Raw genomic sequence first — 11,393 nt, 5'->3', positions numbered from 1 at the left:
GTGAGTATAGAATAGAATCCCTTTTGGGATTTCTCCCGCTTTTATACACAGCACAATTTTACAACACCAGTAACAACACCTCATGTTCCTCATGAAATTATTGAACGCAATGAAAGGTAATAGGGACAACACAAGAGAGAATATTTAATAGTAGATTAGATGATTAGATGAGCCTTTATTGTCTCCTATTGGAGAAATTTGTCTTGGGCAATCAAGGGAATAAAAAGCGATATATTGATACATACACAAAAAACACACTTTACTTACACAAAACACACCCACCATCCCACCTCATCCTGACAATTCCACATGTCCCGTTAAACTTGCTATAATAGTTAGCATCTGGTTTGCACAGTACCCGATTGCACAATTCCATAACAGCTATAAACACAGCATATACACTCATAAATACATAACCTTACAATATATTGCACCAGCTGCCCTAAAATTACAAAGCCATTACCTATTCTACTATTATATCCAATCTCATTTAATAATATTAATCATACATACATCACATGCAGCTAATACACACGCACCCCTATCTGTTGTTATTTATTATTTTGATTGAAAGTGGCACAAATGAAAATTTATACCGATTAAGCTTACAGTTTGGTAACCTGTACCTTCTACCCAGAGGCATCAGCTCGTACTCATTATGCAGGACATGATCATCACAAAAATAACAGTAATAAAATTAGTGATGATATATCACCACATAATTTTTGCCTGCATTACACACAACAAATCAAACATTGTTCAAGTAAAGTGCACACATTTACTACAAATAAAAAGAAAATGGAAGTGTATTAGCTGTTCTATGTGTGTTTAGTCTTTAGGCTAATTAATCTTGACTGATTAAAAACTTTGTACAACACATACATTTGATACAGAAAGAGAGAGTTAATGTACTGATTTACAGATGACATGGCTTTAACAATTTTCTGTTGCGCATCTGTTTGGGCTGTGATTTTTAGATTTTGGGTCCTTAATATATGATGGATTCTGACTCTATTGAACAGTTCCACCACGTACACAAGAGTTCTTTTGCACTTTTCCATGTCACACACAACTTCCCTGCACTCACACTTGTCCACATCCATGCTGCTATTCAAGCCGTTGGTTCAATCCAAAATGGTGACATCATCGCTATCTAGCGATTGTTGTCCAAACTGTAAGTGAGTTTCGCCCCTAGGTACTTCTATACTCTTTGAATGTAAGAAGCTTAAAAGAAATGTGTGCGTGTGTCATTCATATATATATATATATACATACATACACACACATATATATAGTATTTGATAAAGCTTGTGCTTGTCTTATGTGTAATTAAAACAGACTGCATATTATGCCCTGCGTGCTATCATACTTAAGATTAGCAAGTCTTCTCTGGTCTACGTAGTTCTACACGCAGACGATACGGTTTTACTGACTGTGTCAAACCATATATATAATTGAAGTCTGGTACTCCTGCATCCTCTGGCCAGATCAGACGAAATTCCCGCAATATCGTGACCAGGATGAGAAAGAGCTCCATGCGAGCTAGACTCTCTCCTAAACATGCACGGGATCCTGAGAAATACACAAGTAAATATACATGCCACATTCTATCAAATACATTTGTTGGTTTTATCTATTTGATGCTTTGGAACATTGTGTTTACTAAGTATGTGTAATTGAAGGTGGGGTGCATGATCTCTGAAAGCCAATGTTGACATTTGGAATCACCTAAACAAACAGGCATTTCCAACACAGGCAATGATGTCAGCTAAAAGTTTTTGGTACTTGGCCCGGCTCCCTTTTCCAAAGTGTTTTACTTATTTTTCCATAAATGCATACCTGAACTATCAAATGGCTTACAATTCCACCAGAGCAATGTCTTAGCAATATCTGTGGTAACCGTGGTATAACCAGAATTATTGACTCTAAATATTGTATTTTGAATTATTTGACAATAATCCACACCCCGCCTAAGGTGTGCATTATTTTCGAAAAATTCAACGGGCCATCATCAATTATTTCATACATGCGTGCTTCCAGTGTTCAAACCTCTGACCCTTTTGCACTTCTCTACTATGAAGCGGTACAGGAGCAATATATCTACTGCCCATTGGTATACAGTATTATGAAGACTTCTAATTAAATATGTAGAACATACCAACAGAGAAAGGCATGAATGCATCAGGTTTCACAAATTCCCCTTTTTCATTCAAGAAGTTTTCAGGGTTGAATTCATCGGGAAACTTCCACTGACTTTTATCTCTTAGAGCAGATGACAAATTAGGAATGATGATCGTCCCCTTTAAAAAATAGATAGTAAAGTTAGGAATACAATAGAAGCCAATTTTGGAACAAGTTGAATAGTTAAAACTGATTTCTAAATGTATCATAATTATAGTAAATGTCACCTTTGGGATGCTGTAGCCATGTAGTTGGGTGTTGGTTGTGGTAGAGTGAAACATACTAAGAGGAGCTAAGTCACCAACACGCTGAGCCTCATGAATCACTGCCTGAATGTAGGGCATGGCGTTTCTGTCCTCGTATGTAACATGTTCACAAGCCCCAAGGACTTCATCAATCTCTTGCTGACATCGCTCTTATGAAGCACATACAGACATAAAATATACATGCAGATACCAGAAGCTTCTGTCTATAGATGAGGCTGCATTAAATATATAGTAATATGAAAAAATGGTTATATAATTGTGACATTTTTTGGGGTTTCATATTTATTAGCCATTCCTTACCTTGAATGTAAGTGTAGGTCATCAAATATAGGGTTAAGGTGCGGAGTGTGTTAGAGGTCGTGTCAGTCCCACCCAAAAACAAGTCAAAGAGCAAAGTGGCCATCTGAGAATCATTAAATATTGTGCATTGATCTTCTCTCTGTAGATAAAAAACACAAAACAACTGAAAAATGATTGTAGATATAAACTTAATATGCTGCTGGAAAATTAAACTAAAAAGCATAAGACACCCAAACATCTCAGACCTTCTCCATCTCCTCCAGGTAAACATCAATCAAATCTCTAGGCTTCCCAGCAACTCGTGACATCTTGTGCTCACCAATAACTTTGAGATTGTGTTCTTTAATCTGCTCAAAATATTGAAAACCTTTCCTGATTGGCAGTGGAAAAATCCTTAGTGCTGGAGCTATTTCAAAAAGCTGCAATTCAAGAAAACATATGTATAATATTACTAGATTAGTATTACTAGTATAGAGTTTAACTGTGTAAAGGCAAAAAAATCAGCAATTTTAATAATAGCAGTCTGACTGTATAACTTGCATACTATTCACTTTTTATTATATTTACCATTTCCCATGGTCCGATGATAATTTTAGCTAAATTTTCAATGGATGTGACCAATTTTTGGAAAATTTCATCCTGATAACTAAAGCGTGATCCAAAGATGATGGTGGCCATAATGTTTGAAGCAGCGTTGTGGAAAAGATATTGTGGGTCAATTACCTTCCCTGCCTCAGAAAAAGAAGAGATGCTTATTATTATGGACTTGGATTGTTCTTAAACAGTATCTGTGACCGCATAAATTAAGACATAAAATAAACATAGTTTTGTCAAAGTTAATGTATATACCAGCGGATTCCTCCAAAAGTGAGCTGATAAATTTGACCTCATCCAGAATCCTGTGCTCCATACTTTTCTTTCCAAGGCCGAAGTTCCTCAGTGTTGTCAGAGTAAAACGCCGATGTTCCTTCCAACCGTTTCCAAAATCCGACATTAAAACCCCTAAACAAACAAACAAACAATCTTCGTGTTATGCAAGTATTATGTTATTTGCTTGAGTACTGAGAATTTTGTGAAAATTGCATTACCTTTGTTCTGTGTTAAATGACTGATTAACATGGTACTCGGTCTACCAGCAAACGCCACCGCTTGTGTGACCAATGCCTCTTTGATCACTTTGTGACCTGTCAACACTACTGCTGGATGCCTACCAATATACAGACTGTAGACTGATCCATACTGCTGAGCAAACTACACAAAAAAAGACACATTTATGTTAAAAGAAGCAACAGAACTCATTATCTCAGAATCAGAAAAATGCAGAAAAGACATTTTATTTATCAGAAAATCATTATGAGGAAATCAACTTGGATTCTTGATGCAGCAGTCTGTGTTGTGTGTTTGACTGGTGGGTTTACCTTATCCAGGTCCTTCAAAGGGTTTCTGGAATCCAGTTGGAGCAAATTTCCAAATAAGGGATAAGGTGTAGGTCCAGGTGGGAAGTTTTTGAGTCGCCGAATTCTGAGCTGGAAGAACAGAAGAAAAGCTCCAATGCACAAAAGAAACAGTTCAATAAACATGGTTTTAATCTACTGGACAACCCTTCAAAACTACTGTACTACTGTCTTTACACAAATTGAAATGCATGCACAAAGAAAACAGCCTCTTTAAATACTGTTGAACTGGAGTCTTGAATAAATAGATGATATATTAATCAATATTAATATGGGTGAAAGTGACACTCTGACAAATATAAAAGAGGACAATGTAAAAGGACAAACAGTTCCCTTTAATATTTGTTTTTAAGAATGACTGCACGTAGGTAATAAACTAACTTTTGGCCCAGTTGGTTTCAAGTTGATTATCACATGGTTGTCTAACAAAACAAGTTGTTTTTGTATTACTACTACTATTATTATTTTAAATGTTTTCTACTTATTTGAACACACAAATATTTATAATGAATTTACTGCTCACGAATCAGCACCATGTTGAGCAAACATAGTTTATGTATTATGTTTTGCATAGTTTTCCCTTCAGAAACACATATTAAATAGTGTGTTGTGAAGAAACTGTTTATATGTTAAAGGTTTGTGACTTCTTTCGTGCTGTGACTAAATGGAGGGCCAGGGTGCAGCTCTTTGGATTCTGATACAAAGTTGTAAGGAATTTGTTGTTTATTGAAGTTGTATTAGTGATATAATACTCCAGAGCTAGCCTTTATTAAAACTAATTCAGCTAGAATAAAACTCCTTTCAGTTTGGTCCTCGGAACACAGAGGACCCCTTTTTGCTCAGACCTTAGGGACCTAAGGGGCTTATACACCTTTAAGGACAAGTTCGGTATTTTAGACTTAAAGCCCTGTTTTCAGATTGTTTATGGTGAAATAGAATGGTTTTGACTAAAATTTCGACATTTGCGGGTGCCCTGAGAATTTTCGCGTGTTTGTGTTTCAGCTCAGACCTCTACAATGGGTTTAATGGTGCACTGGAACAATCCTTCCTAAAATGCATTAAACTTTCGTTTACAAAGACGTGAAACTCACCGAGTGGTCAGGGGTGTTCACTGAAATGCTCACACAAAAATCGCTGCAAAAGATGCTTTCCAACAGCTGTTTTAGCATTCGTTGTTAACTTGTGGACCTATTTCCCCAAACGCCTCACACCCGTACATTCTTCCGCTTAGAGCTTGAATAATAGACACTCCAGCCCAGGTGGTGGCGCTAATCCGCCATTGCCAATAGCAAGAATAGAAACAAAGTTCCCGGCGCGGAGTAGTACCGTACCTCACAGGACATCTAATACAAGTCAATGGAATTGGTAAAAACTACGATAAAACCTGTTGGAATGCGTCTTTTGGAGCGATTTTTGTGTGAGGATATCAGTGAACACCCCTGACCACTCGTTGAGTTTCACGTCTTTGTAAACGAAAGTTTAATGCATTTTAGGAAGGATTGTTCCAGTGCACCATTAAACCCATTGTAGAGGTCTGAGCTGAAACACAAACACGCGAAAATTCTCAGGGCAGCCGCAAATGTCGAAATTTCAGTCAAAACCGTTCTATTTCATCATAAACAATCTGAAAACAGGGCTTTAAGTGTAAAATACCGAACTTGTCCTTTAAGAAGTTCAGAAAGATCAAAGGGAGCTACACCATTCAAACACTTAAACACAACGCAGAGTTTAAAATCAACTCTCAATGCAATAGGAAGCCACCCCTGTCAGGATTTTGGACTGATAAACCCAAGAGCAACGATGAAGGGTTACTAGAAAAAACAAAAGCTCACAAGGGGACAAAACACATCAACAAGATATAAAGACAGAGACTAACACAAAACTTGACTATTAAACTTGACTTGATTTCTTGACTGGAGAACACACAACAGGCACACACACACTATGGGACAAAATGATCCTGCACAGGGATTAGGAAACAATGACATTAAAAATAAAAAACAAACAAGATAACGAGGAGGGAACAGGTGATGGGAATGAACTAATGATTAACAACAAGCAGGAGAACGAGGGGGCGGGAACAAGAGACGAGACACCGAAGGCACATGACCCGATACATAAGGCCATGACCCTTCACATAGAACGTGGGACCGCCAGAAGTGTTGCTTTGAGTGTCATCAGCAAAGAACTGAAAGGAGATCTCGAAAAATAGACCCATAGAATCTTCTATTAGCTAAAAATTATCTTAACCATTTAAGAGCAGTACCACGAATGCCTACCATGTTCTCAATGCATGTAATTAAAATCGCATCCCAGTGAGAAGGAGGGTTCTCCAAAGTAGTGGTTAATGGAGCTCTGAAAACAGGTTATTAAAAGAGTCAATAGTTGTAGAGTTTACGTTGAGTTACGTGCCTGGAAACGATAGTTCAATAGTAGCAGATTTGTGGTCCGAAAATGGCACATCGTCCAAAATGACACTGATATTAAATAAGTTATGTGATAGTATGAGGTCTAGTGTGTGACCACGTACAAGTGGACCCTTGAATGGACCCCCTGTTGTAAAAAAATCAAAAGACTCAGATTTAAAAAGTCTTCCACCAACACATATGTACATTAAAATCTCCCAGGATCAGAAAACGATCATAGTTGCATCAAAGTCCACTCAAAAAACTGTTTTAAAAAGTCCTTGTTCAATTTAGGAGGTCGATAAATTAATGCACACAGTAAGGAACTTCTGCACCTTAACTTGCAATGGTGAGTACATCTCCACCTGAAGGGTCTTGCAGTTTATAGAGTTTTTAAAAATAACTTCCAATCCTCCACTGCGTTCCCTCAGTCTCAGATTGTTTAAAAAAGGACAATTCAGTGGAATGGATTCAACAAAAGGTGGTCAAATCTCCACTGCACACCCAGGTGTTTTAATGTTGGATTTTTTCCCCCTCAAGGCAACCACACAGTTCCAGCGCTGGATTTATGATAACCAGATTGCAGGATTCTATCATCAATTTGGGAACATCACTTTTCTGACCGTCAAGGTCCTGCTTTTTCTATGTTTTAAGGCCAATTTACACTGGTCCAACAACAACCAACTCCAATAAACCCTGACAGTCTCATTTACTTTGATCCAACAGGGGTTTCACACTGACCCAACAGATGCATTTAGTAAACAATTAGTAGACAATTAGTATAGCTACATAAATGCCTAAGTATCTGATTTCTATTGTATTCTATATATTATATTACATGTACTCTCATTAGCCCTTATTGTATATTACACATAAATGTCAAAGCAGACATAAAAGCATAAAATGGATAGTACAACTCTTATCTTTCCAGGGTGCTGGCCACATGGTTCCTCAGTGGGCTCCTGGTCCATTTCTCCACATGCTAGACAGTTTCCTGTCTAATAAGCATTACTGACCTTGTTTTTAAAACACCACATCTGATTTACAAATGTTGAGCTGGATGGCTTTTTTTAAGGAACTGCTTGAAAATATTATTTTTCTCAGGGACTGTCGGTGTATGGATTTTTAAAAAGCTTTCCTTTGAACACTCTGGGTGGTTTTAAAAGCTTCCAAACCATATAATACAATAGAGATTTCGATCAGAACTTGTTTTACTCCTGAAATAACTCAAGACAATTGCACTTTTAAAATTCACATAGACTGAGCAAAATGTGGATTTAGGATCGCTAGGTGGCAGTATAAGGTGGGTTCCAAACCAGCGATGCAGACGAAGAAGAAACGAGTAACGTTATACAGTTATGGTCGAGAGCCGTGTACACGCGGTTGCCGACGCGTGGTGATGTTGGAACACCTTCTAGTCAGGTATTGAATTTATTATTATAAATTACTTGTTTTGTGTCGCACCACAGTGTGTGTTCATGATTTCATGCTCGTTTAAATGCACCGTGTTTAAGCTTCCGTGTCTGTGTGATTCTGGGAGCTACGCTACGGTGCGATAGCATTTCTCTTATTCAAACGTGGGCTTCACCTTATTACTGGTTCTGCTCTTTTGAATTGAGAAACAATTGTAATGGGTAATATGAACAAAGTTGGAATACGGAAACACATACTGTTGTACTGTTGGAGGGGTATTCAGTCATTTTTAGCTCAATAAATGTTTTTTTTTCTTTACAGCAGCTGGAAGACTGTCCACATACCAGAAGATAAGCAGGTTTTTGTTTGTTTGTTCATGCATTGATTCATAAGTCATCAAATATATTAATGTATGTTTTTAACTTGTATATGCAACAGAATTGTATAGTACTACTTTCTGTACAATTAAAATTTGTAACTACCATTAAACAATCATTTTCAACAATCGACTGAATTTCAGTTGTATTAAAGCTCTTTTAAAATGCATCAAACCCTGCCTCATGATTTTGTAGTAGTTTTGCCGAGTAATTGTAAATACTACTGGTATGCAATAAAGCTTCCTAAAAGCATCTATAATATGTATTTTTATTTTATAAAGCTTGTGCTAGTCTTAAAAGATGTTGTGGTTCTGCATGCCCTGCATACTATCATTCTTCAGATTTGCAAGGTTTGTTTTAATTAATTTTTTTAACATGGCACCAAATACACTGGTCAACATTTTGACGTGGATCAAAACATTAAAGTTGTTAAGACAAGAACATGGATTTTGTTCAAAATTGTCAGAAAACTTAGTTTTAATTAGCTTCAAATGTTGACTAGTGTAGTAAAATATATTTTTACATTGAAATGTAAGGAGAAGTGTATACAGCAAGTAAACCAAACAATAAAATTAAACTAAATTAAATAAAAACTATTTAGAGTTAGGGCATTTGATCTAGGTCATATTCTTTTTTTTTATGGAGAAATATTTTATTTAATTTTTGCTAAATAGTGAGGGCCTGTATAAGAAACAAACTTAAGATTTGCAAGTCGTTTTTGGTTTACGTAGTTTTACACACAGACGATATGGTTTTACTGACTGTGTCCCACCATATATAAGATTGCAGTCTGGTACTCCTGCATCCTCTGGCCAGATCAGACGAAATCGCTGCAGTATTGTGACCAGGATGAGAAAGAGCTCCATGCAAGCTAGACGCTCTCCTTAACATGCATTGCACTGGATCCTGAAAATACACAAGTAAATATACATGCATATGAAGTGGCACATTCTATAAAATACATGTTATGCTGATGTAATATACTTGTCCGATTAAACAGCCAATGATGTCCACCTTTGAATTGGGTATAGTATGGCTAAATGTGTAACATGAATATAGATTTATGCATTTGGCTGACATCTTATCCAAAGCGATTTCCCGTTTATTACAAGGTGTATTTTTATTATTACAGCTTACACCCACAACCATTTGCACTGCTAACGCAATGCTCTACCCCCGAGCGGTACAGGAGCAATATATCTACTGTCCATTGGTATATTATGAAGACTTTTAATAAAATGTGTAGGACATACCAACAGAGAAAGGCATGAATGCATCAGGTTTCACAAATTCGCCCTTTTTCATTCAAGAAGTTTTGAGGGTTACATTCATTGGGAAACTTCCACTGACTTTTATCTCTCAGAGTAGATGACAGATAAGGATAATAGTCCCCTAAAAAGAAAAAAGACTAAAGATGTTGTTCAGGAATTTCAACATTAAATGCTGCTTTGAACAGTTTTAACTAAATGAACAAATAGTTAACTATAATTATAACAAATTGAATAGTTGTATAATTAACTAATTATAGTAAATGTTACCTTTGGGATGCTGTAGCCCTGTAGTGGGGTGTTGGTTGTGGCAGTGTGAAACATACTAAGAGGAGCTATGTCACCAACACATTAACTGTGTAAAGGCAAAAAAATAAAATGATTAAACCATAGCAAATTCGGTTTTAGTGTTAAATATTTTTACTTTTAAATTTTCTTTTCATTATATTTACCATTGCCCATGGTCAGATGATAACTTTAGCAAAATGTTCAAAATGTATTCATCCTGATATCTAAAGCGTGACCCAAAGATGATGGCGGCAATGATCTTTGAAACAGCTTGATAGAATAGATGCTGTAGGTTCATTGCCTTCCCTGTCTCAGAAAAAGAAGAGGACTTATTATGGACTTGGATTGTTCTCAAACAGTGGAATCTGAACATCTATAAATGAAGAAATTAAATAAACATTGTGTTGTCAAAGTTAATGTATATACCAGTGGATTCCTCCAGAGCTGAGCTGATACATTTGACCTCATCCAGAATCCTCTGCTCCATACTTCTCTTTCCAAGGCCGAAGTTCCTCAGTGTAGTTAGAGAAAAGCGTTGTTTCCAAAATCCGCCATGATCACCCCTAAACAAAGAAACAATCTGTGTGTTATGCAAGTAGTTTGTTATCTGGTTGAGTACTGAGCAATTGTGTATGTTGCATTACCTTTGTTCTGTGTTAAATGACTGATTAACATGGCCCTTGGTCTACCAGCAAACTCCACCGCCTGTGTGACCAGTGCCTCTTTGATCACTTTGTGACCTGTCAACACTACTGCTGGATGCCTACCAATATACAGACCGTAGACCGATCCATATTGCTGAGCAAACTACACAAAAAAAGACACATTTATGTTAAAAGAAGCAACAGAACTCTCTATCTCAGACGATTTCCTTATCATGATTTTCTGAAAAATAAACCTGGATTCTTGATGCAACAGTCTGTGTTGTGTGTTTGACTGGTGGGATTACCTTATTCAGGTCCTTTAATGTGTTTCTGTGATCCAGTTGTAGCAAATTTCCAAAGAAGGATAAGTTGTGGGTCCGGGGGGGGGGGGTTAAGTCGCCGATTTCTGAGCTGGAAGAACAGAAGAAAAGCCTCTTTAAATACTGTTTAACTAGAATCTTGAATAAATAGATGATAAGGGTGAAAGAATAATCAATAATAATATGGGTTAAAAACGTATTAATTTTAAAGAGAGCAATGTGAAAGGACAAAGAGTGCCCTGTAAAATAGTTTTCAAGAATGACTGCACGTTTGTAACACACTAACTTTTGGTCCAGTTTGTATCAAGTTGATTATCAAATGGTTGTCTAACAAAACAAGTTGTTTTGTTTTACTACCACTAATATTATTTTAAATGTTTTCTACTTACCTGAAATTTTATTTGTATTGCTCACAGAATCTAAATGTTGAATATTGTACGTAATATCTTTCATTTAAGAGATAATGAATATACTGAA

At 36.6% G+C, this 11,393-nt stretch overlaps 1 protein-coding gene and 1 long non-coding RNA gene across 4 annotated transcripts; both read right to left on the bottom strand.

Annotated features, from left to right (window-relative positions):
• Positions 1-155: 155 nt before the first annotated feature.
• Positions 156-4,405, bottom strand: LOC135778666 (cytochrome P450 2F2-like). Of its 2 annotated transcripts, none has more exons than XM_065289115.2 (9): positions 4,166-4,405; positions 3,836-3,998; positions 3,597-3,749; positions 3,315-3,475; positions 2,993-3,166; positions 2,748-2,910; positions 2,409-2,596; positions 2,159-2,300; positions 156-1,572 (listed from the first exon to the last, which is right to left on the bottom strand). In XM_065289115.2, exons 1-9 carry the CDS (start codon positions 4,325-4,327, stop codon positions 1,376-1,378), a joined length of 1,503 nt encoding a protein of 500 aa, XP_065145187.1. In that variant the 5' UTR covers positions 4,328-4,405; the 3' UTR covers positions 156-1,375. The 2 variants fall into 2 exon arrangements, with proteins under 2 accessions (XP_065145187.1, XP_065145188.1); XM_065289116.2 differs by having other exon boundaries at positions 2,748-2,886; positions 4,166-4,403.
• A 4,762-nt stretch (positions 4,406-9,167) lies between these two features.
• On the bottom strand, positions 9,168-10,970 carry LOC141281317 (uncharacterized). Of its 2 annotated transcripts, none has more exons than XR_012335532.1 (7): positions 10,902-10,970; positions 10,597-10,759; positions 10,379-10,515; positions 10,117-10,262; positions 9,935-10,019; positions 9,650-9,788; positions 9,168-9,302 (listed from the first exon to the last, which is right to left on the bottom strand). It is a non-coding gene; the product is annotated as an uncharacterized lncRNA (long non-coding RNA). The 2 variants fall into 2 exon arrangements; XR_012335533.1 differs by having other exon boundaries at positions 10,117-10,258.
• Positions 10,971-11,393: the final 423 nt, after the last annotated feature.

The sequence above is a fragment of the Paramisgurnus dabryanus genome, chromosome 2 (genome assembly GCF_030506205.2).
Source record: "Paramisgurnus dabryanus chromosome 2, PD_genome_1.1, whole genome shotgun sequence".
NCBI lineage: Eukaryota > Metazoa > Chordata > Actinopteri > Cypriniformes > Cobitidae > Paramisgurnus > Paramisgurnus dabryanus.
This window is presented reverse-complemented; position numbering and strand designations above follow the sequence as displayed.

Excerpts from the sequence above, each read along its gene's own strand:
- LOC135778666 (XM_065289115.2), bottom strand. The coding sequence starts at position 4,327 with ATGTTTATTGAACTGTTTCTTTTGTGCATTGGAGCTTTTCTTCTGTTC. Across the intron at positions 2,911-2,992 it reads ACCTGGAGGAGATGGAGAAG|TTGTTTTGTGTTTTTTATCT; the intron begins GTCTGAGATGTT and ends ATCATTTTTCAG. Across the intron at positions 1,573-2,158 it reads ATTCATGCCTTTCTCTGTTG|GATCCCGTGCATGTTTAGGA; the intron begins GTATGTTCTACA and ends TGTATTTCTCAG.